At 39.7% G+C, this 27,222-nt stretch overlaps 1 protein-coding gene across 7 annotated transcripts in view; it reads left to right on the top strand.

Moving 5' to 3' along the window:
* TAF1 (TATA-box binding protein associated factor 1) overlaps window positions 1-26,896 on the top strand; it is a 69,529-nt gene extending 42,633 nt beyond the window's left edge. For 4 of the 7 annotated variants that reach the window (XM_077888112.1, XM_077888113.1, XM_077888114.1 and 1 more), the window contains exons 33-39: window positions 17,090-17,157; window positions 17,612-17,728; window positions 21,095-21,220; window positions 22,103-22,204; window positions 22,471-22,627; window positions 23,707-23,884; window positions 26,518-26,896. In XM_077888112.1, coding sequence (XP_077744238.1) covers window positions 17,090-17,157; window positions 17,612-17,728; window positions 21,095-21,220; window positions 22,103-22,204; window positions 22,471-22,627; window positions 23,707-23,884; window positions 26,518-26,737 — 968 coding nt within the window. In that variant the 3' untranslated portion in view covers window positions 26,738-26,896. Of the gene's footprint in view, window positions 1-17,089; window positions 17,158-17,611; window positions 17,729-21,094; window positions 21,221-22,102; window positions 22,205-22,470; window positions 22,628-23,706; window positions 23,889-26,517 lie in introns of those variants that run through there. The other 3 variants (XM_077888116.1, XM_077888115.1, XM_077888117.1) reach the window with 2 other exon arrangements.
* Window positions 26,897-27,222: the final 326 nt, after the last annotated feature.

Raw genomic sequence — 27,222 nt, 5'->3', positions numbered from 1 at the left:
GATGAGAGGGGAATCAGGTATAGACCAGGGAGCACCTGGGTTGCTCAGTGGTTGAGCATCTGCCGTTGGCTCAGGTCGTGATCCTGGGGTCCTAGGATCGAGTTCCATATTGGGCTCCCTGCAGGGAGCCTGCTTCTTCTGCCTATGTCTTTTCCTCTCTCTATCTCTCATGAATAAATAAATAAGATCTTTTAAAAAAGATAGAAACCAGTAGAGAAACTATTGATAATAGTCCAAGTTAAAAATACTGAGGGCAAAAAAAAAATACTGAGGTCTTGGAGCACCTGGGTGGTTCAGTTTGTTAACTGTCTGCCTTTGGCTCAGGTCATGATCTTGGGAGTCCTGGGATTAAGCCCCAGTTGGGCTCCCTGCTCAGTGGGGAGTCAGCTTTTCCCTTTAACTCTGCCCCTCTCCTCCACTCATGCTGTCTCTCTCTCTTTCGAATAAATAAATAAAATCTTTTTTAAAAATACTGAAAGCTGGAGCCAAGGTTAAGTAGCAGTGAGAATGGAAAGATGGGGACAGATTGTAGAGATACTATGGAGGGAGAATTGATATCTTCATAAATGGTTGGAAGTTGGGGGTGTTGGGTCAAGGTTAGGGAGAATTCAAGATAATGCAAAGCACTCATGCTCTTGGGTAAAAACATAAATGGGTACAAACTTTTTAAAGGACGGTAAATGGGCATTACTTTTGATCAGTTTCACCTCTAGGGAATACTCCACACATAAATAATTGCAACATCATACAGTTGACCCTTGAACAACATGGGTTTTAACTGTACAGGTCCATTTATACACAGACTTTTTGCAGTAGAGTACTGTAAATGTATTTTCTTTATGTAGCATTTTCTTTTCTGTAGCTTACTTTACTGTAAAAATACAATATATAACATATAATATACAAAATATGTGTTGACTGTTAATGTTTATCAGTAAGGCTTCCAGTCAACAGTAGGATCTTTATCAGTTGTTAAGTCTTTGGGGAATCAGAAGTTATAAGCAGATTTTTGATTGCGTGGGGTGTTGGCACCCCAAACCCCTATGTTCAAGAGTCAACTTGTAATTGCAAAAACATGGGAACACCTTGAATATCCAACAATAGGAAATCAATTAAATAAATCTTTAAAATAAATTATGGTACCTATATATGATGGAGTACTGTTTAGCTGTCAAAATGGGAAATTAGCTAACAAAGTAAGGTATACTTGTATATGCTGATATGAAAATGTATTCAGGATGTATTGTTGAAAAATAGATTACTCAACAGTATGTACAGAAGAGGTTGTAAATTCAGATCTTATAAAGGCCAGAGAGGTATGGGTGAAATGAGCACAGTAGGGACTGATTAACTGGAGAGGACATATCCATCTAAAGGAATCAGTCACTACTTGGTTTATTTGTTGCCATGGACTAAAATTACTAAAGCACTTATTTGTGCTTAGGTGTTTTGAGTTATTTTAATTGAGCACACAATACTTTCATAATTTAAAAAAATATTCCACTTTCAGAGGATGGATAAATCAGATGACATCTAGAATTCTGACTTGGATAACTGGTGGTGCCATTGACTAATACAGGAAATAGATGGGGGGGTGGTTTTGGAAAAAAAAGTGGTCAAGTTCAGTTTGGACTGTGTTATATTGAGGTAGAGCATCCAAACAAAGACTTAGTAGAAAGTTGGCTATATACATGTCCTAAGCTCAGAAGTCCTTACTGTAAATATGGATTTTTTTTCAGATTATTAGCATATGAAAGTAGAAGTAGATGAGCTCAAATAGAGATTAGGGGTATTTTCCTTGAACCCCCAATACTGTACGTAAAATTATGGTTGCATGTTTTTCAGGCAGAAAGACCATAGTTTTATCAGATTACTGAAGTTTTACGTAACCCAAAAAAGTTAAGACCCATTGATTAGTTGAGAGAATGTAGAATAGACTTGACAGATTTCCACATTAAAGGGACCAACCAGATGGAGAATACTGAGGAGTGGCCAGAATGAAAGAATGAAAAACTGAAGAGGCTAAGACTTGGAAACCAAGAGGAGAGGAAGATAGCCTACAGGTCAAGTGCTACACAGAAAACCAGGGAGAATGGTGGTTTAAAGAGCTGTTTCAGTGAGGTGGTTAGAATCAAAAGCCAGACTTCAGGGGTGCCTGGATGGCTCAGTCAATTAAGTGTCCAACTCTTGATTTCGGCTCAGGTCATGATCTCAGAGTTGTAGGATTGAGCCCCACGTTAGGCTCCGCACTCAGTACTGAGTCCACTTGTCCTTCTCCCTCTGCTCTTCCCCACTTGCACTCTCTTCTCTCTCAAATAAAGAAATAAAATCTTTAAAAGCCAGACTGCAAAGGATATGAAATGAATGGGAAGTGAGGAAGTAGAAACTGAAATTTGCCTGTGAAGGGAAGGAGGAAAATTGTAATCAATATATGGAAGGGGATGAATGCATTTGGACAAGGGACCTTCGTATAGGTGAAAGAAAAGAAAATTAAGGAAACGAAGTGAGTTTCTTGTGGAAGGTAGGAAGATAGACACTGAGAAAGTTTCTGCCCATAGCCTCTTATTTTTTCTCCAAAGTAGGAAATAGGGTCTTTTGCTGACGGTGGGTGAGATGAAGGGAGAAGGAATTTGAAGAGAAATGTTGATAAGGGTTTGAATTATCTGTTGTAGGAAGTTTATAAAGTAGCTGACTAGGGACATTACAGAACTATTGAGAAGCCTTTGAGGGTCCAGCTGATGTTGGAGACCATTTTTATAGTAGCATCAATTGGCATGGTTGTATTATAATTGTCAGGGAACTAAGAAGGCAGATGATAGAATTGCTTCAGGATTGGGACTTCGTTTTCTGGATGTGCTGAAAACATTGGAAATTGAAGGTGTCAGCAAGGGAAAAAAAAGGTTGAAGTTTGAGCTTCTCAAATTTTGTCACCAAAGGACCCTTTATAGCAGAGGATTCTAGTCTCTGGTTTGGGGGGGGAGGTATTCCAAAGCAGCTCTACAAAGGCTTGACATTTCTTGGCAATTCATGTTTTTTCTTTAAAAGTTACTCAGATTTTGCCTTTGATACTTACACACATTTGGTACTTAGACACATTTCACATTTCTTACCAAATTATTTTCTTTTCTTCTTTTTAAAAATTTTATTTATTTATTCATGAGAGACACAGAGAGAGAGAAAAAAGGCAGAGACACAGGCAGAGGGAGAAGAAGGCTCCATGCACGAAGCCCGATGTAGGACTTGATCCCGGGACTCCAGGATCACACCCTGAGCCAAAGGCAGACACTCAACCGCTGAGCCACCCAGGCATCCCTTATTTTCACTTTTTAAAGAGAGTTTACTTAATTATTTGAGAGAGAATGCGCACAAGCTGGGGGAGGGGCAGAGGGAGAGGCACAAGCAGACTCCTTGCTGAGGGCAGGAGGCTGGGACTGGATATGGGACTTGATCCCAGGACCCTGAGATCATGACCTGAGCCGAAATCAGGAGCTTAACCAACTGAGCCATCCAGGTGCCCCCAAATTGTTTTATCCCCCAGCCTCCATCTTCAAATACAATTGCTAATGAAGGGAGATATACCATACTACACATTACCTTACTTTTTAAAGCATGGGGAGTGATGAGGGAGGAAACTAAAGCCAAGAGAAGCTTGATAGATTGGGAAATAGGAATTAGTGGGCTTATAGGCTTGTAAGTTTCCTTGAGGTCAGAGGAAATGAAAAAAAGCGGGCAGATAGAAGGCTGTAATTTAAAAAGGATATTGGTGGGGCACCTGGGTGGCTCAGTCAGTTAAAATATCCGCTTTCGACTCAGGTCATAATCCCAGGGTCCTGAGATTGAGCCCCATGTAGGGCCCCCTGCTCAGTGGGGGTGCCTGCTTCTCCCTCTCCCTCTGCCCCTGCCTGTACTCTCTCACTCTCTCTCCGTCAAATCACATCTTTTTAAAATGTAGGTTATTGGAATTGAAACTTTCAGAAGTCAATCTGTTTTCACTTAAAGACCACATTCTGGGTAGAGCCTTGGATATATTTGGCTAGAGTGGAAGTGCAAACTGTTGGCATGAAATTAGCAAGGATTTTGGTTGGGTGGTACATGTGAGCATTAGAGTAACCCACCATGATAGGTAGGGATTTGGAGCCAAGAGAATGACTCTGCCAGGTGTGTAGGCCCTTGGTGAATGTGAGTAGGTTCATAATGGTGAGTAGAGATGAAGAGCAGAGATCTCAAACTCAGGTGGCTTGCAGGGGCCAGGCAAGTAATAGAAATGAGTGAAGTGGGCCCAGTGTGGATTGTATTAAAAGAGTACTATTCCATCTAAAGAGTCATTTTCTTCATGTGATCATTGCCCTAAGGAAATGAGTATAGTGTTGCTAGCTAGTTTCAATTTTTCAAGAGAAGCTGAAAATGTGGGTTTTTGTGTGTGACATTTCCCAATTTTTACATATTTGCAAATTTAAAATTTTTTAAAAATTCTGTGGGCCAATCAGAAAACCTCTATCTGCAGGCCACGTCTGGCTCCAAGACAGCTGGTTTTCAACCTCTGGCACAGTAGAGAACAAGTCTCAAAATAGGTTTTTTTTTTTCCCAAGGTGGGGAGTAAATAATGATTTGGTAGCAACAGTGGACAGCTTAGAAGGCTGACTTTTCCCCCTCCTAAACAAGTTGATGAGAGTAGAAGAAACTTCTGACTAGAGCTGTAATGGTTCGTAGTATCATAGGATACAAGATGTGACATCTTTTATACTAAAAGGACATCAGTCTTGGAGTTGAAGGCCACAAATGAGATGTTTCCTACTATCAGGTACCATGTGTAAAATTCTGTATAAAATTTTGTTGATTTGGTCAGATTTGTTTGTTCTTTTTAAAGGTTTTATTTATTTATTCATGAGATACACAGAGAAAGGCAGAGACATAGGCAGAAGGAGAAGCAGGAAGGAAGCTCCCCACAGCTTGATGCAGGACTCAATCCCAGGACCCTGGGATCACACCCTGAGCCAAAGGCAGACGCTCAACCACCGTGCCACCCACGCACCCCGATTTGGTCATATTTGAACATGCTCTGTTTTTTTTTTTCATGCTCTGTTTTTAATTAATAGTGATAGAGTTCACATAGGGTTTATTCCCTACTATAAAATTTTTATTTCAAAAAATTTTACTAACCAGGGATCCCTGGGTGGCGCAGTGGTTTAGCACCTGCCTTTGGCCCAGGGCGCGATCCTGGAGACCCGGGATCGAATCCCACGTCGGGCTCCCGGTGCATGGAGCCTGCTTCTCCCTCTGCCTATGTCTCTGCCTCTCTCTCTCTCTCTCTCTCTCTCTCTCTGTGTGTGTGACTATCATAAATAAATAAAAATTAAAAAAACAAAAAAAACAAAAAATTTTACTAACCAAAGTTAGTAGAATAGTATATCTAGTTAACATTATCTTGACTCTTTCCATTCAGAGCCTTCCCACATAGTATCACACTACATATAAACATATTCCTGTAGCATTTTATGTAACTCCATCAACTTATCCTATATTATCGTGTGTGTGTGTGTGTGTGTGTATGTGTGTTTACAGTATGTAGCCAGAATGCTAGCACTGAGACTAGGGTCATTAGGCAATAAGTGGAAGATAAGTAATACTCCATGTAAAAGCGTACCTGGAAGGGTGCAGGACATGTCAGAGGACTGTCTTGTACTTACATGGTGGTGATGGCCTGCACACTAATAGAGTTCAAGCCCTTATGCCTCCTGGCCACCACATAGGTACTGAATCAATCTCAGAGCCTCTCTCCATGTTAAAGTCACATTTGAAAGGAGCATTAATAACCAGGGAAACCCAGAATTTGGAATTGGAGCTCTTTGCAGTAGCCTCAGAAGGCATAGAACATTCTGTGTTTGTGACAGGAGAGAGACATATAAATCAAGAAATCCCTTCTGAAAAACACAACCCAGGGACGCCTGGGTGGCTCTGCGATTGAGCATCTGCCTTTGGCTCAGGGCATGATCCCAGAATTCCGGGATTGAGTCCCACATCGGGCTCCTTGCGAAGAGCCTGCTTCTCCCTCTGCCAGTGACTCTGCCTTCTCTCTGTGTCTGTCATGAATAAATAAATAAGATCTTTTTTTTAAAAAAAAGAAAAAACACAACCCAAACATTTTGCCAGGCTTTATAAAACCGTAAGGTCATAAGTTGTTGATAGAGATGAGTTAGTACTTAAATGTTGGGTTAAGTTTGAAGTGAACTACATTGTCTGTACCAGTAGGTGATGCCAAGCTATTCATAATATTTCTTTTCCCAAAGAATTTCCTAGAAAGTTCCTCCTCTGGTGCTCTTCAAAGCAAAAATCAGCTCTGATGAGAAGCCATCATCAGGGTAGGCCTAGGATAGGTAGATCATGTATCCTTAAACCCAAGACCCCAAACTTTTAGAATGTTCAGTGGAACCCTACAATCTAGATAAGATATAACTTTACAAAAAGAAAAGAAAACTGCCAAAAAAAAAAACCCTAAAAAACTCCTGGGAGGGATTTTTTCCCCACTTTCATTTGAGTAACTCCCAACCCTGTTTGAGCTCTGATAGTTGCTCTGGTTAAAGAACCCCTTGTAGAATCTCATCCTAGACAGTTTATTATTCAGCCAGGGGCTCAAGGGAGCCTCTGCAGATCTTAGGTTATTTTTCTGTGGAGGTCTCTCCTCTCCAGTTCTACCCTGCTATTTCCAGCAGTCTTCACCTCCAATTCCAGTATTGATATCTGTGGCTCTGTTAAGACTGCTGTGCCTTGCTTGGGTTGAGTAGAAAGCTAAGGGCAATTGTAGAGCCCACCTCCTTTAATTCCCTTATCTCAGGGATCCTAGGCCCACACTTCTTGTGGGGCAGTGTTTGAAAATCGCTATTTCATAATAGGCTAGTAGCAGTTAGTCCATCCATCCAGTTTGTTTGTAATGTTTTCTGACACCGAGAAACTTGCTTTTTGAAATTGTATAATTAAAATAACAATGTTCTGTTAGTTTCAGGTGAACAGTAGGATTCAAACAGTTTTATACATTTCTCCGTGCTCATCAAGATAAGTGCAGTCTTTAATCCCCATCATCTACTTCACCCATCCCCCCACCCACCTCTCCTCTGGCAATCACTAGTTTGCTCTCTGTATTTAAGAGTCTGTTTGTTTGTCTTTTTCTTTATTGTTTTGTTTCCTAAATTCTACATAAGAGTGAAATTATATGGTGTTTGTCTTTCTCTGATTGCTTCACTTAACATTATACTCCATTGCTCCATCCATGCCATTGTAAATGGCAAGATTTCATTGTTTTCATGACTGAGTAATATTCCATTGTGTATATATATGTCTTTTGTATCCATCTATGCATGGATACTTGGGCTGCTTTCATACCTTAGCTATTGTAAATAATACTGCCGTAAACATAGGGCTATGTATATTTCTTCAAATCCATATTTTCATTTTCTTTGGGTCAATAGACACATGAAAAGACATTACTAATCATCAGGAAAATGCAAATCAAAACCACAATGAAACATCACCTTACTTACACCTGTCAGAATATCTAAAATCAAAGACATAAGAAACAAGTGTGGATGAGGATGTGAAGGAAAAGGAACCATCTTGGTGCATTCTTGGTGGGAATGCAAATTGGTGCAGTCATTGTGGAAACAGTATGGAGCTTCCTCAACAAATAAAAATAGAAATACCATATGGGGATCCCTGGGTGGCGCAGCGGTTTGGCGCCTGCCTTTGGCCCAGGGCGCGATCCTGGAGACCCGGGATCGAATCCCACGTCGGGCTCCCGGTGCATGGAGCCTGCTTCTCCCTCTGCCTGTGTCTCTGCCCTTATCTCTCTCTCTGTGACTATCATGAATAAATAAATAAAATCTTTAAAAAAAAAAAAAAAAAGAAATACCATATGATGCAGTAATTCCACTACTGGGTATATACCCAGAGCAAATGAGAAACTTCGTTTTTATGTAGTTGTATTTATCATCTGTCTTTTCATTTATGATTGCTATCTTTGGTATAATTGTTTAAGAGATCTCCCCTATCCCTAAGATACCCAACTATGTTCTCTTCTAATACCTACCATATTTTAAATATTTGAATGTATATGTATATGAATATTTATTGATTTTTAAAAATAGATTCTATGGAATAAGGTAAATATCTAACTTCTTTTCTCTTCCTTTTTTTTTAAAGATTTTATTTATTTATTCATGAGAGACAGAGAGAGAGGCAGAGACGTAGGCAGAGGGAGAAGCAGGCTCCATGCAGGAAGCCCAACGTGGGACTCAATCCCAGGACTCCAGGATCATGCCCTGGCCTGAAGGCAGGTGCCAAACCGCTAAGCCACCCAGGGATCCCCTTATTTTCTCCTCCAAATGATTTAGCCAATGTCCCAAATTCTATTTATGGAATAGTCTGTCATTTTCTACTACATGAAATGATACCTTTATCATGTACTAAATTCTTACATATTACTGAACCCATTTGAGGTTGTCTATTTTCTTATACTTACCTATCTAATACACACAATTATCACCAGATATTATCACTATGATCATCACTCAGAATTTATAATTTTAGCAGTGCCTGGGTGGCTCAGCAGTCGAGCATCTGCCTTTGGCTCAGTTTGTGATCCCAGGGTCCTGGGATCAAGTTCTGCATCAGGCTCCCAGGAGGGAGCCTGCTTCTCCCTCTGCCTATGTCTCTGCCTCTCTCTCTGGGCCTCTCATAAGTAAATACATAAAATCTGTAAAAAAAATAAAATAAAATAATTGAAGAAAGCCAAGGAATTTAAAATTATACTTTTTTTGCACTTAAAAAATTAATTCATTTGTGTGTATATGTTTCATGCAGTTTATGTCATCATGTAGCCTCCACTGCAATCAAGATTTGAGAACTGTTCTATTACCACAAATGAACTCCCTGATGCTACCTCTCTGTATCCACATCCACCCACATGCACCTACCACTGTCTTGTCACCTGGCAACCGCTTATATGTTCTTCATCTTTATAGTTTATTATTTTATTTACATTCAACTAATTAACACATAGTATATTATTACAGAGACAGAGTTCAGTAATTAATCAGTTGTATATAACACCCAGTGCTCATTCCATCATGTGTCCTTCTTAATGCCTGTTACCCATTTAGTCCCACCACCACCCCCTGCCCCTCAACCCTGGGTTTGTCTCCTCTGATTTCGTCTTGTTTTTTTTCCTCCCTTCCCCTATGCTCCTCTGTTTTGTTTTTTAAATTCCATATGTGAGTGAAATCATATGATAATTGTCTTTCTCTGATTGACTTATTTTGCTTAGCATAATACCCTGTAGCTCCATCCACATTGCAAATGGCAAGATCTCATTTTTGATGGCTGAGGAGGATTCCTGTGTGTGTGTGTTATATACTGCATCTTCTTTATCCATTCATCTGGTGATGGACATGTGGGCTCTTTCCATAGTTTGGTTATTGTGGACATTGCTGCTATAAACATTGGGGTGAGGGTGCCCCTTCAGATCACTACATCAGTATCTTTGGGGTAAATACCTACAAGTGCAATTGCTGAGTCGTAGGGTAGCTCTATTTTTAACTTTTTGAGGAACATCCATACTGATTTCCAGAGGGGCTTTACCAACTTGCATTCCCACCAGTAGTATAAGAGGGTTCCCCTGTCATCACATCCTCACCAATATATGTCGTTTCCTGACTTGTTAATTTTAGCTATTCTGACCAGTATGAGGTTTTGATTTGTATCATTGTGGTTTTGATTTGTATTTACCCAATGCTGATATATTAACATGCCCAGATGCTCAACATCACTCAGCATCTGGGCATGTTAATATAAAAACTAATACTGTTTTTGACATTGACTTTTTCACTAAGTGTAATTGTCTTGAGATCTATTCAAATTGTTGTGTGTACCAGTAGTTCATTTTTTTCAAATTGTTGAGTAGCATTTCATTGTGCCAGAGTTTGTTTAACCATTCACTTGCTGGAGGTCTGTCAGATTTCCAGTATTTTGTATTGTAAATAAAAGCTGCTGTGAACATTTGTGTACAGGGTTTTGTATGAGTATAAATGTTCACTTCCCAGGGATAGATGCCCAAGAGGATGATGGTAAACATATGTTTTGTAAGAAACTGCCAAACTCTTTCCAGTGTGTCTGTACCATTTTACATTCCTACAAGCAGTATGTGAATGATCCAGTTTGTCTTTAGTATTTAGTATTATCATTTTTTTTCATTTTAGACATTCTTTTATCTCCTTGTGGCTTTACTTTTCATTTCCCTAATGGCTGTTGGTGTTAAATATCCTTTTATATGCTTATGTACCATCCACATAATTTCTTTGTTGAGGTGTCTGTTCATTTCTTTGCCCCAGTTTTAATTGTGCTGCTTTCTTTTTTGTGTGTGCTGTTTTCTTTCTTTTTTAAAAAAATATTTTATTTATTTATTCATGAGAGACAGAGAGAGAGAGATAGAGACATAGGCAGAGGGACAAGCAGGTTCCCTGTAGGGAGCCTGATATGGGACTCTATCCCAGGACCCTAGGATCATTACCTGAGCCAAAGGCAGATGCTCAACCACTGAGCCACCAGGTGCCCCTGTGCTATCTTCTTATTAATGAGTTTTGAGGGTTATTTTAGGTAGTTGTTCTTTGCTAGATGTATGATTTTTTTAATTTGCATTTTTAGAAATAAAACCAAAATGTATTCAAGTATAGTTGACATAGTGTTATATTAGCTTCAGTTGTATAACATAGTGAATCACCAATACTATACATTATGCTGTGCTCACCAGGATAAGTGTAGTTACCACCTATCATGGAACATTATTACAATATTATTGACTACATTTCCAATGTTATACTTTTTATCCCCATGACTTACTTATTTTATAACTGAGTGTTGGCAAGAGCATGGAGAAAAAAGAACCCTCATGCACTATTAGTGGGAATGTAAATTGGTGTAAACACTGTGGAAAACAGTAAGGAGGTTCCTCAAAAAGTTAAAAATAGAGATACCATAGAATCCAGTAATTTCACCACTAGGTATTTACCCAAAGAAAATGAAAACACTAATTTGAAAAGATAATATGGGCCCCCTATGTTTATTGCAGCATTGTTTATAATAGCCAAGAGATGGAAGCAACCTAAGGTGCCCATCAGGAGATGAATGGACAGGGTAGATGTATGATCTACAAAGATTTTCTCCCAATCTGTCTTCTCATTCTCTTGACAGTATCTTTGGAAGAACAGAAATGTTTAATTTTGAAAAAGTCCAATTTATCCATTTTTTTCTTTTATGAAGTGCACTTCTGGTATATCTCTAGGAAGTCTGTTTAACCTCACAAATATTTTCTCTTATATTTTCTCCTAAAAGTTTACAGTTTTAGTGTTTCACATTTAAATCCACATCCACTTTGAATTAATTTTAGTATATGGTATGAGGTTTCGGTTGACGTTCATTTTGTTTTGCCTGTGGATGTCCAGTTGTTCCATTTCATTTCTTGGGAAGACTGTCCTTTCTCCATTGAATTGCTTTGAGCACCTTTGTCAAGAATCAGTTGAGGGGCATCTTGGTGGCCCAGCAGTTGAGCATCTGCTCAGGTTGTGATCCCAGGGTCCTGGGGTCAAGTCCCACATCAGGCTCCCCCGCAGGGAGCCAGCTTCTCCCTCAGCCTATGTCTCTGCCTTTTTGTATGTCTCTCATGAATAAATAAATAAAATCTTTAAAAAAAAGAATCAGTGGAGTATATGGGTCTATTTCTGGGTTTAATTGTTCCATTGATTTATGTATCTATCCCTCTGCACAGTACTACAATTATTGTAGCTATTATAGTAAGTCTTGTCATCAGGTAGAGTGATTCCTTTCGTTTTATCTTTTTATAAATTGTTTTCTTATTCTTTTGTCTTTCCACTTAAATTTTAGAAGAGTATTTATATCTACAGAAAAGACTTGCCAAGATTTTGATAAGAATTTAGGTAAACCTATAGATCAGTTTTGGGGAAAATTGACATAGTTATTGATTCTGTCTTATTGTTAGTACATATTGCTTTCTCATCCTTTTTAATGTATTACATGGCATAGATGTATTAATTTATTTAACTCTCCCCTTGTTGGGTAGGTACTTCAAGTATTTCTATAATGCTGCCTTGTGAACAGCTTTTCACTATTTATATATTTCATTGATCATTGTGCACTTAGAGGAGTATTTTTATAGGAAATTTTGATATATGTTCTAAAATTGTGTTCTAAAAATCTGTACACCTATTTATAGTGAAAAAGAATAGTGAGGAGAATGCCTGTTTCCTATAACCTCTGCAACATCGGGAATTATCAATACTTAAAAATCTTTACCAGTGAAATTATTTCTGTAAAATTCAGGTGTATAACTGAAACTAAATTTTTCCATCTTAAAAAATTACATGCTCATTTCAGAAAAAAAAATCAAACTATGTAGAATTGCATTAAGGGAAAAGGAAAAATCTTTATGTTTTTCTCCTTTTCCCACCCCAGTCTCCACAGTGGCCACTGTCAGGTTTGGTGCGAAGCATTCTGGATCTTTTTCTATACATATGATATACTTTTTCTTTTCTAACAAATCATATATTTACATTCTGTTTTACAGTTTTCTTTTTTCACTTGATAATGTGTTATGGACAATTTTTCATTCATGTATGTGATCTTGTTTAAGTAAAATCTGTTCATATTGACTCAAAGAAAAAAGTTAAATGAATGTCATTATGAATGTTTCTGCAAAAAGTATCTAGACTGGAATTCCACTTTAAAAAAATACTGTGGCTGAAGTAGAGGGAGATTGCTCAGTGGTAAATGTCATTTGATTTTTCATTTTTATGAGAATACTTGCTCTGTTCAAGAATTCAGTTTCTACTTATATTTGATAGGGACTGAACATATGATGTCCATAACTTGTTAGCTCTCTTATGTACTGTATTGAGTTAGTGGATAATGATATAGCAACCTGGTATAAGGCAGTGTCAGATAGCAATAACACTTACTTTTCCTCTCTAACTAGAACCATTTTTCGCGATTTGATGGAAAATCAGCTTTCCAAAGCTGTCATTGGAATTACCACTATTTAAGGACATTTGGATTTGAATTTTATGTGATTCTGTAGGTTACTGCTAATCCTTATTTGGAATGAGACAAAGTATAAATCTATTTCCTTAACAAGACATTTGCAATTGCATTGCTGTGATTTAATACGGAGAGAGTAAAAGCAAAGTATATGTGGAAAAATATTTCTTTTTGTAAATGGTAGCTAATTCTCCTGTAGGGCACAGTGATAATTCATAGATGGTCTTATCTTTTATATTCATTTTTGTGTTGTGTTGAAAATTACTCTTTCAAAAATTAATTTTGGTCTTCCATGTGGAAGTGGTGTAGTTATAGACTCCTTTAAGAGTCTGATGAAAAACTATGGATATTCTACCCAGAAAACTGTATATTACATACAGAATTTTGTTGACAGTTTCAGGACATTCATGGATCTCTTTCTCTTACTACCACCCCATTCAAGAATTATTGGATATGAAAACATCTAGCATCTTACCCCGTTTTTTTTGGGGGGGTGTACATTTATTTATATTTTTATTGAATCTTTTTGTCATTTCTAAGTTAATTTACCTCTTTAGTGATGTGAGAAGAAAGTCACAAGCATGGTGAAATCATATGGTATTTGTCTTCCATTGTCTGACTTACTCAGCATTATTCCCTCTGGTTCCATCTGTTATCAAAAATGGCAAGATTTCATTCTTTTTTTCTTAATTTTTAAAAAATTTTTTATTTATTTATGATAGTCACAGAGAGAGAGAGAGAGAGGCAGAGACATAGGCAGAGGGAGAAGCAGGCTCCATGCACCAGGAGCCCGACGTGGGATTCGATCCCGGGTCTCCAGGATCGCGCCCTGGGCCAAAGGCAGGCGCTAAACTGCTGCGCCACCCAGGGTTCCCAAGATTTCATTCTTTTTAATGGCTGAGTAATATTCCTCTGCATGCGCACATGTGTGTGTGTGTATACCACATCTTATATCCATTCATCTCTCTCTTTTTTTAATATTTTATTTGTTAGAGCACAAGTAGGAAGAGCAGCAGGCAGAGGGAGGGGGAGCAGCAGGCCTCCCTGCTGAACAGGGAGCCCAACGAGGGGAGGGACTCAGTCTCAGGACCCTGAGATCATGACCTGAGCTGAAGGCACTCAACCAACTCAGCATTGCTTCCATATCTTGGCTAAATAATGCTGCAAAAAACATAGGGGTACATGTATCTTTTGAAAACACTAATTTGAAATTAGTGTTGACACTAATTGACACTAAATTGAATTAGTGTTTTCATTTCTTTGGGCAAATCAGATATTTTATCCTTCTTTGGTCTACTTTGCATATAGCAGAGTAACAGAGTTAAATAGCCAAACCCTTCATAATGCTTGAGAGCACAGACTGTTAAAAACTGAGGACATAAACAGCTAGTAATCCAAACACAGGGACAGGTATATCAGTTTATGTAAATAACTGTGTTTATATATATCCTAGGGTTATTATTAGCAGGTGTTTCTTTAGAGTTCTGTGTTGCAAAGAAAATGGGCAAGGAAAAGGTCCCATCTTCAAAGTGGTTAAGAGAGAAAATTGTGCAAATACAAAAAAAAAAAACAATTTTTCCCTGTATTTTAAATGAGAGCAATGAGATGTTAAATGGTTAGTTTATGTTTTAACTGAAGTCGAGTAAGGTCTAAATTCTTCACTTTTATAGGCTGGAATTGTAGCCACAAGGCAAGTTCCCATAGATAGAAGAGTCCATGTACCATAAGAAGCTGATGTTGTATTGGCTCAATGAAGGCCTGTAGACTGTATGCAGCCTGTTTTTACCCTAGCATCACGCATTACTATCAACATGGACAAGCTTTCTGATAACTTTTACAGTCTGTCTCCATCATTATTTTGAGGACCAGCCTACTGGTGGCCCTAGGAGATTAGAACTCTGAAACTTGAGCTGCAGTCTTATCATTCACACTGTTCTTGATGGTGAGCCAGCTCTGGCTGTCTTTATACATGTCCTAAATATCTTGATGGTCAACTTTGTCTTCTTTCTGGTTTATTTGTGCTTGGCATAGCTTGTGTGAAGATAACAATTTTCATTACGTCTTTGAGGAAACAGATGTCCTAGCTTAGGTTTTAACTGAGACTTCTTTGTTCATATAATAGTTTGTCATAATTAGAATAGGTCCAGCATGAAAGTTGCACATACACATCATGTATTATATATTTTATCCTTTGCATCCTAGTAAATAGTAAGTCTAATTCATGGATCATCTCCTCTGTGAAGCCTTTCCTAATTCCTTTTTCCCTCTCACTTCCCATAATTGGCTGCTTCTTCCTCTGTACCTCTACTGAACCCTGTATGATTTTTCCCACTTCATTATATTGCCCTATTTGTTTCTAGTTGTCTGACTGTCCTAGACCATAGGCTTCTGGAGGATATGGTCTGTATCATACTCATTTCTGCCTGGCACATAGAAGGTACTCAAATGCTTGAAGAATGAATGAACAGATGAATGACCAGTAAGTATATGAAAGAATATTAAAGTCAGATGCCTTCAGGGTCCTGGCAAAAATGAGTTAAGCAGACCTGGTAGGGAGTATGGTAACCTGTGGAACACACTATCTAAAAGGGGCAGCTGCTACTCAGCTCCAGCCCATTGGTGCTTTGCGGGATTGATGCCTTGGAGTTACGGCTTTTTAATTTAAGAGAAGCCAGACATTTGGGTTTTTATATGAAATTTCTCAATTATTAAATGTTGTCAGTTAAGATTTTTCTAAAAACTTTTTATTGAGGTATAATTTGCATATAAAAAGTGCAAATGTTATGGATGTATAGCTCAGTCTGTCTTCGCAAGCTGAGGTGATTTTTCATGTGGACCAAACAAAACTGGATTGACTTAGAAGCTACCAGTTGACTGACATGCAACTCATGACAGAGACCATATGGGGAACTGTGTAGTCTAGTTAAGAATCACCTAATAGGGGGATCCCTGGGTGGCTCAATGGTTTGGCCTCTGCCTTCGGCCCAGGGCGTGATCCTGGAGTCCCAGGATCGAGTCCCACGTCGGGCTCCCTGCATGGAGCCTGCTTCTCCCTCTGCCTATGTCTCTGCCTCTCTCTGTCTTTCATGAGTAAATAAATAAAAATAAATAAAATCTTAAAAAAAAAAGAATCACTTAATAGGTAGTAAAAGTATCTCAAAGCAGTGTGTGGAATTTATTTGAATTATGATTCAAAGAAATCAAATGTGGAAGAACCTTACAAAACAGTTGGGGAATTTAAATGTTGACTGGCTATTTAATGATATTAGAGAATTATTGTTAACTATGTCAGACATAATATAGTTGGTTTGGTTTAGATACATAGATAGATGTATATATAGATATATATATAGAGAGAGAGAGAGACAGAGAATTTTTAGAGCAGTTTAGGGAACAATTGAGTGGAAGGTATAGAGTTCCCATACACCCCCTAACTCCACACATGCATAGCCTCTCCATTATCAACATCCCCTACAGGGTGGTACATTTGTTACATTTGATGAACCTGTGTTGGCACATCATAAACCAAAGCCCGTGGTTTACATTAGGGCTCATTCTTGTACATTCTGTGGGTTTTGACAAATGTCTAATGATACATATGTACCATTATATCCTCATATGTAGTTATATTTTAGAAGAGTTCTCAGAGATACATGCTAAAACAATTTATGAATGAAATAAGTGATGCTGGAATTTGCTTCACAATAATCTAAAAGGAGTATAAAAGTTGAGGTGTGAATGAAACAGGATTGGCCATGTATTGACAATCATTGAAGCTGGATAATGTGTACATGGAAGTTCATCATATTAGTGTCTCTGTCGTTGTATGCGTTTGAACTTTTCCACCTCCAGAAGTACAGCACGAGTCCAAGATAAAGCTGAGGCATAGTTTTTTGAGTCTAGGATAACATGGGACACTACTGCTGGCAGAAGTAAATTTCTGAAACTGAAGTCTGCAAAAGCCATGGTATATTTCTCTTTTCTTTTGTAGGGCCTGAAAGTCAGTATACTAAGACTGCTCAGGAGATTGTAAATGTCTGTTACCAGACATTGACTGAGGTAGGTGGTAAAGAGAAGGTCTCTTTGGGATGTAGTATTCTGGAATACCTTTGTTCCCTTGGGTGAGGAGGCCTTCCCTGCCTCTCTGATTTTCAGATGTGACCTCCCGCCTCCTACCCTCACCCCACATCCCTCATTTCCTTTCCTGTTTTATTTTCCTACCTAGCACTAAATGTTTTTAACAAACTATATAATTATTTACTTTAGTTATCATATGTGACCTGCCACTAAAAGAAGTTCCATGAAGAAAAGGATTTTAGTCTACCTTATTTACTATTTTATCTATTAAGTAGGCTCCACACCCAATGTGGGGCTCAGACTCATGACCCTCAGATCAAGAGTCAGATGCTCTACCGATTGAGCCAGCCAGGCACCCTACTTCGTTTACTTTTATATGTCTCCGCTGCCTAAAGTGCATGTTCAGGGAATTCATTAATTTTCTTTCATTTCTCAGTATGATGAACATTTGACTCAACTTGAGAAGGATATTTGTACAGCTAAGGAAGCGGCTTTGGAGGAAGCAGAATTAGAAAGCTTGGACCCAATGACCCCAGGGCCTTATACACCTCAGGTGAGTCTAAAGACTAGGAACTGCCTCTTAAAGTTTTCTTATTGGTTTGGGAAATTGGGAACATGTCAACATATATTTACTGAGATACCCTTCTTCTCTGTCCTTCCTCTTCATATGCCTTTCGTGTGCTTTCTTGTCTTCTCAAAGGCTAAGGTGAGTGAGGGCCATGGGTCTTGGTGGCCTTGTTGAATCCAGAAGAAGCAGGTGTGGGATAAATGACGGGGTGGGGTCTTAGTTGTTGAGGCAGTATTTAGGAATACCAGATTCCTGACTGCTGTGGCCAGAGGTATCCTCTTGAGTCTCTGGAGTTCCCTTGCCCATGAACTAGGACATCCCTAGAGTAGAGAATTCTCAATTACAGACATTCGCCATATTGTTCCTGTGCCTCATAGGTACCTGATTAGTCATTTCCTCAGATGTATCTCAATGTAGCTCAGATGTCAGCCATTTTCCTGGATTGACTCCCTCTCCTTGTAAATAACGATAGGTAACATTTATAATATTCTTAAAGTTACATGTCATGAGAGTAGGGAGCAAGATTAATAAGAAATTCTTAATCTTTCTGTTCTGTCCCTTGAATATATTTGAACAGAAGCGTATGTTTCCATATTGGAAGAATAGGACTCACCAGAATGTAACCAGTGCTTGGTTTCTGTATTGAAAGCGCTATGGCAAAGTGGGAAGTACATGAATTTTGGCAATAAAACAGGCCTGGGTTTGAATCTTAGCCCTGCTGTTTGCTAGCTTTGTGAACTTGGGAAGTTACTTAAGCCCTCTTGCTTAGTCTCCTTTTCTCTAAAATGTACATTTCGAGATTATTATAAACATTAAATGAGTGAATTTGCCTGGCACGTAGGAGACATTCAGTAAATGTTTCTTAGTCTGTGTGAAAATTGTCTAGAGTTCTCAGACTTCCTTTCACATTTAACCAAATATTTCAATACAAAATTCACCAGATTTCCACTGGAAAACTTTTTTTTTCATTCTACTCTGAACTAACACCACAACCTGTATGGTCTCTGTTGGATTATTGCTGTTTTTATTTCATTCATGCACTCTCCCTATCTATCTTGTACTCTCTTTCACCCCAAAACCTAGGTTACTGAGGGGCCAAGTAGAAAGAGCCCTCAGATCCTACTTCCAAGCCCAGAACAAGGAAAGGCTCTTGGAGTGTGTGGGCAGATTGGGGCCGGGGGCTCGGGTGAGTGCTGTTGCCCAGGAAGGCCCTTTTTGCTAATAGGCCCACAGCTCCCACAAGGGCCCTTTCTGGTAAGTTAAAGCCTCGGTTTTAGCCATCATTCCTCAGAAGAGTCTAGCCACTGAGCAGCATATGGTTTGTTCTAGTCTGTGACAGCATAAACCTAGTCCTTTGATGAATCAAAACCTTAGACCCAAAGGTTATTATCCATCCTTTCCTGCCCCTGCCACACTGTCTCAGATGGCCAAGGAAAGCCTGGCACCTGTTCTCCCTTCTGAGCAGTAGCTACTGTTCGGTACAGTTAGAGGGTCCCCTGTGAAGAGTAAGGTGTAGATAGCACCTCTTCATTATTCCAGTTCACCCTCTCATCATTGCTTTCACTCCTATATACACGTTGTGAAATAGTAAACCCAGTGCATTTTCTCTTAACCTGAGGAAGACGCGCCTGAATGATTGCCCTCACTCATTGCTACTTTCAAATACAGATGTTACTAAAGAGTATTGGTGTAGGTTTAACCTGTCATAACTCTAGTTGTAGAGAAACATAACAGTAATCATATTTTACTTCCAGCCTTAAATGGTGGTAATAATGTATTTTCACTCACCTGTTTCTACCTAGCTTGGATTACATCATACATTCAGCTCAACACTTTATATTAAAATTGCTCACTTCGCAGTTTCCCACTAGTCCCTCATTCCCTGATATTCTCTTCTTCTGTTCAACCATTAGTTTACCTACTCTATAATGCTTTAAATTCTCTGTTGCCTCTCTTTTTCCAAAACCCTCTTCAGCCTTGCTTGCTTTTGATTTTTTTAAGGATTTTATTTTATTTATTCATGAGAGACACAGAGAGAGAGAGGCAGAGACACAGGCAGAGGGAGGAGAAGTAGGCTCCATGCAAGGAGCCTGATGCAGCACTCGACCCCAGGACCCCGAGATCATGCCCTGAGCCAAAGGCAGATGCTCAACCACTGAACCACCCAGGTGGCCCACTTGTTTGCTATTTAAAAAAACCCACAAAGTAACACATATGTGGGAGTGTTTTGTTGATAAAAGCAACATGTTCATTGGGAAATATAAAGGAGAACTACATCACCTGGAGTTAAGTCCACCACTCAGAAAGAACAAACCACTGTAAACATCTTGGTGTGTTTCTTTCAAATCTGAGAATGTGGGTGCGTGTACACACGTGGGGATGTAGACACTTTTTTTTTTTTTTGATGTAGACACTTAAAGTAAAATTGGTCCATATGTTTTTGTGTCTTATTGTTTTCATTTCATATTATATTTTGAACATTTTGTCTCATTAGTCTTTGAAAATATTATTTTTAAATAGCTACATAATATTTCTACCCTCTGCCAAAGTTTTAGAGAACTCTTTCCTACTTCTCCAGCTTATTTATCAGTTCCCTCTGCCCTCGTGTCACTGAAAAGTCCATTTGCTAAATTCCTGGTCTCTTCAGAAGAGGCAAGAGGAAAGGGATCTATAATTTGTTGAATACTAGGCATGGGCTAAGGAGCTTACACATATCTCTTCATTCTCCCAACAACTTTGGGAGGCAAACATTATCATCCATGTTTTATACTTGAGGAAACCAAGGCTTAGAGTGATTAAATAATTTGTTAGTTACTCAGCTAGCAAGTGGTGGAGCCAGGACTCAAACCCAGGGTCTTTTATTCCAAAGCCCATGTGTTTTTCACCATACTATTTTGCCTCATAGCATCCTCTGATGAGCTCATAAACTATTAACCCACTATATGCTCTTATTAGAATTGAAATTTCTTTATCCGATTTCCTATTAGATGTCTCTAAACCAAACAATCAAGATTGTTTTGCACAGGTATGAAGCCCTAGACCTGAAAAACATAAGACAAGGCTTAGAAGACACTAGGTTATTAACCAGAAAGACTGTCAGGGCATAGAATTGTCCCATAGCTTTGTTGCTTTTCTGCTTCAAGCTTCTGGTCATATACATCAGATGCCTCTCTGCTAGAATGAGCAAGCATTTTTAAGATTCCTAAAAATCTGTCCATCAAGTTGTGTCAAACCATTTCTCTTTAAATGGATTGCTCTGCATGACTTTTTTCTGCAGTGAATGCTCTAAAGGGGAGTTCTGTATTTGCTCCCTTTCCTAAATAGAAGCTAAGTTGTACATTTGTGCCACAGCCTCCTGATTTGTATGACACCAACACATCCCTCAGTATGTCCCGAGATGCCTCTGTATTTCAAGATGAGAGCAATATGTCTGTCCTGGATATTCCCACTGCCACTCCAGAAAAGCAGGTGACACAGGTAGACTGTTCTTTTTCTCTTTGTGACAATGTTAACATGCTTTGGTGGGGAGTCGGGGAGTGATGGTGGTGATATATGACATGTATCATGGATAATTAAGCCCCTTTGACCCTGGGAATGAAGGCTTAGAAGTGTGATTTCAAGGTGGGCTGGTGGCAGGTCACATGACTGGCATTGTCTTCTGTCTGTCCCTATGGGCAGAGTCAGGCACAACAGACTTCAGGGAAGGCACAAGTATGAAAAGTGTATGAGGCATCAGAACAACCTCACAGGTTACTGGAAAGACCAACTGCATTCAGAGACAGAGTTCAAAATAATTGGCCCTGCTACTGTACTGTATGTATGCTATAATCTAAATTAAAATTATTTATAAAATTAAATTTTAAAAACTGGCCTGTTCTAGAGGTGTCAGAAGATACTCCTGATCTGAAGCCAAAAATCCTATCATCTAATCTCAGTCAGGGTTCCACTGGAGAGTCAAAAACCCAGGAGAGTTTTTCTGTCCTGAAGAGTCCCCCAAAAGAAGCTAAGGAAATCTTGGTTTAGGAAGGAAGAGTCTCCTTGTGATGACACAGCAAAAGCAGACCAAGGACTGTCCTATTCTTTGGGGTTTTTTTGTTTGTTTGTTTGGTTGGTTTTTTGTTGGTTTTTCTGGGGTTTGTGGGGGGTTTTCTAGTTTTTTGGGGGGGGTTTCCTCTACCAATGATTTCCAAAGGATGAATGTGAAAAAGCACACATGCCTTGAGCTGTGTAAACAGCCCCCACTAACTGTGGGGTTGGCTGGGATATCAGGGAGGAGCATCCGCCCTGGGTGAGAACCCTTGGTTAACTCCTCCTACAGGCACGTCCCTCAATGATGTGCTATTTGTGTTCCTTACTCAGATGCGCCAGGGCCGAGGTAGGCTGGGCGAGGAAGACTCTGATGTAGATATTGAAGGGTATGATGATGAGGAGGAGGATGGGAAACCTAAGACTCCAGCCCCAGTGAGTATGCTTACAGAAAGCTTATGGTTACATTATACCCTTGTGTGATAGGAGCCCCTCTAGTACAGGGCAGGCCAAATCCCAAGGTGATACCAGGGTCTCCATACTGAGGCCCAATCGGACTTTAATCCTTGGAATCAGCTGAACGAGTCTATCCACCACAATTACTTAACTTCTTGTGAGGCAGCAAGGGGGGTGCTGGTGGTGGCTTCTGAACTCTTACACGGTCAATTGATGGGACTTTGACCCTAACTGGTCTCATTCAGGAAGGTGAAGATGCAGATGGTGATCTTGCAGATGAAGAGGAAGGAAGTATGCAACAGCCTCAAGCCAGTGTCCTGTATGAGGATTTGCTTATGTCTGAAGGAGAAGATGATGAAGAAGATGCTGGGAGTGATGAAGAAGGAGACAATCCTTTCTCTGGTAAGTCTTGTTCCTGGGCTTCTGTTATAGGTAGCTCACCATAGCACCCTGAGGACTGAACAGATGACTCTTGGCCACATATGCTGTTACCAGAAGCTGCTCTTTTCTTGAAATCCCATTAGTAGACTCAGTCCTGGGCACTCACAGGGTGAGTACATTCGTTAGCCTTAGAGGAGGTGAAGAAATATAACAAAGAAGTGCAAAAGATGACAGTGGAAGAGGCAGTGCCCAAATAGCATCTTTGATTTGAATATTCATTATGATAAAGATGAGAAAGAAATGTTATATCTGTAATAGGGAAGGGGAAAATAAAGAAATAAAATCCCGTTTTACTCTGCCGTAAGAAAGAACGAGATCTTGACATTTGCAACAACATGGATATACCTAGAGGGTATAATGCTAAGGAAAATAAGTCAGAGAAAGACAAAATACCATACGATTTCACTCATATGTGGCATCTAAAAAATAAAACAACCAAACAAAGCAGAAACAGACCCATAAGTACAGAGAACAAACTGATGGTTGCTAGAGTACAGTGGGGTGGGGGAATGGGCAAATGGGTGTGAAGGGGAGAGGGAGATACAGGCCTCCAGTTATGCAGTGGATAAGTCTCGGGAATAAAAAGCACAGCATGTGGAATATAGTCAGTGATATTGTAATAGTATTGCATGTTGACACATGGTAGCTACACTTGTAGTGAGCATAGCATACTATATGCATTGCCAAATCACTATGTTGTAATCCTGAAACTAATAAAACATTGTGTGTCAACTACACTTCAATTGAAAAAGAAAGATCCTAATCAGTTTATTTTGTCAATTAATAGCAATGGCAGGGAAAAGTATAGGAGATGATAGAGGAAAAAGAGTAAGACTGGACTGAAACGAGAAAAGGAAGTGGTTGTTTGGATTCTGTTTCCACGCTATGGTCTTGCCAGTGCTGGCCCTAGGCACTCCTCCGAGCTGAGGGGAGTCCAGGCAGGATGCCTTTATAGATGTATGGCAATAACGGGTTTTGAAAGACCAAGCCAAAGACATTAATTCTGTCCAGCTAATCTCAGGACCTCCTTCTTTTCACAGCTATCCAACTGAGTGAAAGTGGAAGTGACTCTGATGTTGGATCTAGTGGGATAAGACCCAAACAGCCCCGCATGCTTCAGGAAAACACAAGGATGGGCATGGAAAATGAAGAAAGCATGATGTCCTATGAGGGAGATGGTGGGGAGGCTTCTCATGGTTTGGAGGATAGCAATATGAGGTAATCAGCAACGTGCTACAGGGGTATGGCATCAGTGCCCAGCTATACCCCTCTATATCAGAGGGGCCAGCATCAGATTATTTTCATCCACTGACTATTTCCTGAGCTGTGCTAAGCCCTTGGGGATACACAGAGGAGTAAACCATATTCTGCCCTTGAGGAGCTCACAGTCTAGTGGAAGCGACTAATAACAAACAAAATCATTACCCATACAGTTGTGGTAAGTGCTGTAGTGGGAGTTAAGTAAAGAGAGTGCCAAGTCACCCCTGAGAAGGGGGTGTCTCACTCTGCTTGGAGTGATCAGGGAAAGTTTTGCAGATGAGGGAACATTTGAACTGGACCTGGCAGTAAGGCTGAAATAGGAGTCTGCTAAGTAGAAAAGTGACAAGAGGTGAGGAGACCCTTAGAGATGGAACAGTATGTTCAAAGGCACAGGAATATAAAAAAAGATGTTCCAGAGTGAAGGGAATTGTGGCTCCAGAAGCAGCAAGGGATTATATTGTAGAGGACCTTACATGGCGTGTTGAGACACTTGGGAGTTTGGGTAACGGGAATCATCACTTCAAAGAAAAGGAAGTAACATCATATAAATAACTCTAGGCAATGGTAAGAGTTTCAGCTGGGATCAGTTAGAAGTAGGGGGAAAGGAAGGGACATATTTAAGAGCTATTAAAAGGATAGATCAATTGGATTTAGGGTGGGAGATAGGTATATAATGAATGGGAATGTCACTGAGAGAGAAAAGAGAAAAAGCGCAGGTATTAGATGAGGTGGGAGAGGAGGAAAAAAATGAATGTGTCTTTGGACATGTTAGATTTAAGGTACATTGGATACATCTAGCTAGAGGTATCTAGCAAGCAGAGTATTTACTCATTAAGCAAATATTTATCACAAGTTCAAAAGCAACTAAGATGTTCAAGGCATTCGGTCTGGTGGGAAACCTAGAACAGGTTAACAGACGATCGTAGTGTAACGTGGAAAGTGTTGTGATAGGCAACCATGGTGTTTTTCCAGGAGTTGGATAGGAGTGGGGTAGGGGAACTATTTATAGAAGGAAACTGAGCTAACTCAGAGTAGGAATTAACTAGATGAAGAAGAATGCAAAGGACGCTTGAGAGAGCAAGAATAGCATATGAGGCATGAAATAGTTCTAGAAAATGCAAGCAGCCTGATGTGGCTGGAGCTTCTGATCCACGACCCATGTGATAGAGATGATTTACACAGGTAGGTAAGGACCAAATCAGGACCAGAAGTTTAGGGCAGATACTGAATGAGAGGTATGAGCAGATCTTGGTATGAGCAGTTTTGGAAAGAGCGCCCTGCACTCCAACAGAAATGCACACGGCCAATAAACAACATGAAGAAATAATGCTCCTAAGAATGAAAGAAAGGCAATAAAACAATGAAATGTATTTTACCTATAAGATCAACAAAAATTAAAATGAATGATAATACCTGGTGTTGGGAAGGTGTGAGGAAAAAGACATTCTCCAATGACTGCTGGTAATGTGACTTGATAAAAATGGGGTGGGTGGAGACCAGTATAACAGTTTATCATTATAAACCAAATGTAAAAAATGTGCATCTCCTTTGGCCCCCAAGATTCCATGTCTTGGAAATTATTCTATGGCAGTAATAAAACACCTTCATCCAGTTGTTTGTATAAGGAGTTTAATCACGGCATTATTTTTAATAGTGGGAATATTGGAGACAGCTTAAATGTCCTAGTGAGAGATTGGTAAATAAATCATGTTGCAGCCATATAGTGGACTACCATATAGCTGTTAAAATGATGCTGTTGATGTATGTTTATTGACCTGGAAAGATGCTCGTTATAATCATTAGTGTAAAAAGCGAGTTCCTGAAGATTATGTAGAGTATTCCAATTTTGTAAAATAAAATGTGTAAGCATCTAAGTTAAGTGCATAGAAGAAAATTTGGACGGTCATATACCAAAAGATTATCTCTGGTAGAGTTACTAGTGATTTTTTTCCTGATATATGTATATATATGTATACATACATATGTGTATATATATATATATATTTATTTACTTAAACCAGTGGACATGCATTGCTTATGTGGTTTTTTTTAAGTAAAATTAAGAATAAACAAAATTAAAGAGCACTTTTGCAGTAGTGTGAAGAATTAATTAAAGGAAAGCAAGACTACACCCAGTTTGCTAAAGACTGACTTGAGTGGCATGGGCCAGAGATAACAAAGGACTAAGCTAAGGCAGGCAGAGTAGAGATGGAAAGGAGGGGACAGAGACAAGATATATTGAAGAAGTAGAATCTTCAGGATTGGTGACTAATTGGATCCATAGATGAGTGAAGCTGTAAGTGGGAGATGAAACTATGAGGCCATCAGAGCACTTATGATCATGCCAGCCGGCAGCATGTTGTCCAGCTGTAGGGGAGTTTCTTTCATTTTGGGTTCTTGTGTATAAGTTGGCAGGTGGATGTTTTGAACAGGATCATTTTTCTCTCAAGTACCTAGAGAACAGTCTGGAACAAATCCTTTTAGTGTCTCAGGGAAGTGAGATGGGCTGATTCCTTGGTGGCACCAAGAACGGGACTGGTCGGCTAGAGGGTGGTGCCTGAGCTTAAGAGATGATGTGTTTCTCTTCTCAGTTATGGGAGCTATGAGGAGCCTGATCCCAAGTCGAACACCCAAGATACAAGCTTCAGCAGCATCGGTGGGTATGAGGTATCAGAGGAAGAAGAAGATGAGGAGGAAGAGCAGCGCTCTGGGCCAAGTGTACTAAGCCAGGTCCACCTGTCAGAGGATGAGGAGGACAGTGAGGATTTCCACTCCATTGCTGGGGACAGTGATTTGGACTCTGATGAATGAGGCTTCCTTTGGGCCTCCTTGGTCAGCCTTCCCTGTTCTCCAGCCTGGGTGGCTCACCTTCCTTAACGTGTTCATAATTGTGTAGTGTCAGATCCTGAAATCACCAGATTGACTAATACCTTAGCCTTTAAGAAAGAATAAATAAAGGATAATAAATCATCTCTTCTGGGGATCCCTGGGTGGCGCAGCGGTTTGGCGCCTGCCTTTGGCCCAGGGCGCGATCCTGGAGACCCGGGATCGAATCCCACGTCAGGCTCCCGGTGCATGGAGCCTGCTTCTCCCTCTGCCTGTGTCTCTGCCTCTCCCTCTCTCTCTGTGACTATCCTAAATAAATAAATAAAATATTTTAAAAAAAAAAAATAAATAAATCATCTCTTCTGACCTTCCTGGGGCAGTGTCACACCTTGATTTAAAGCCAAGTAACCCCTTTTCCCCTACCACTAAGCAGTCTGCTCCTTCTCCAGTGCCCTCCTTTAGCTCCACTT

Source organism: Canis aureus, chromosome X (assembly GCF_053574225.1).
Source record: "Canis aureus isolate CA01 chromosome X, VMU_Caureus_v.1.0, whole genome shotgun sequence".
NCBI lineage: Eukaryota > Metazoa > Chordata > Mammalia > Carnivora > Canidae > Canis > Canis aureus.
This window is presented reverse-complemented; position numbering and strand designations above follow the sequence as displayed.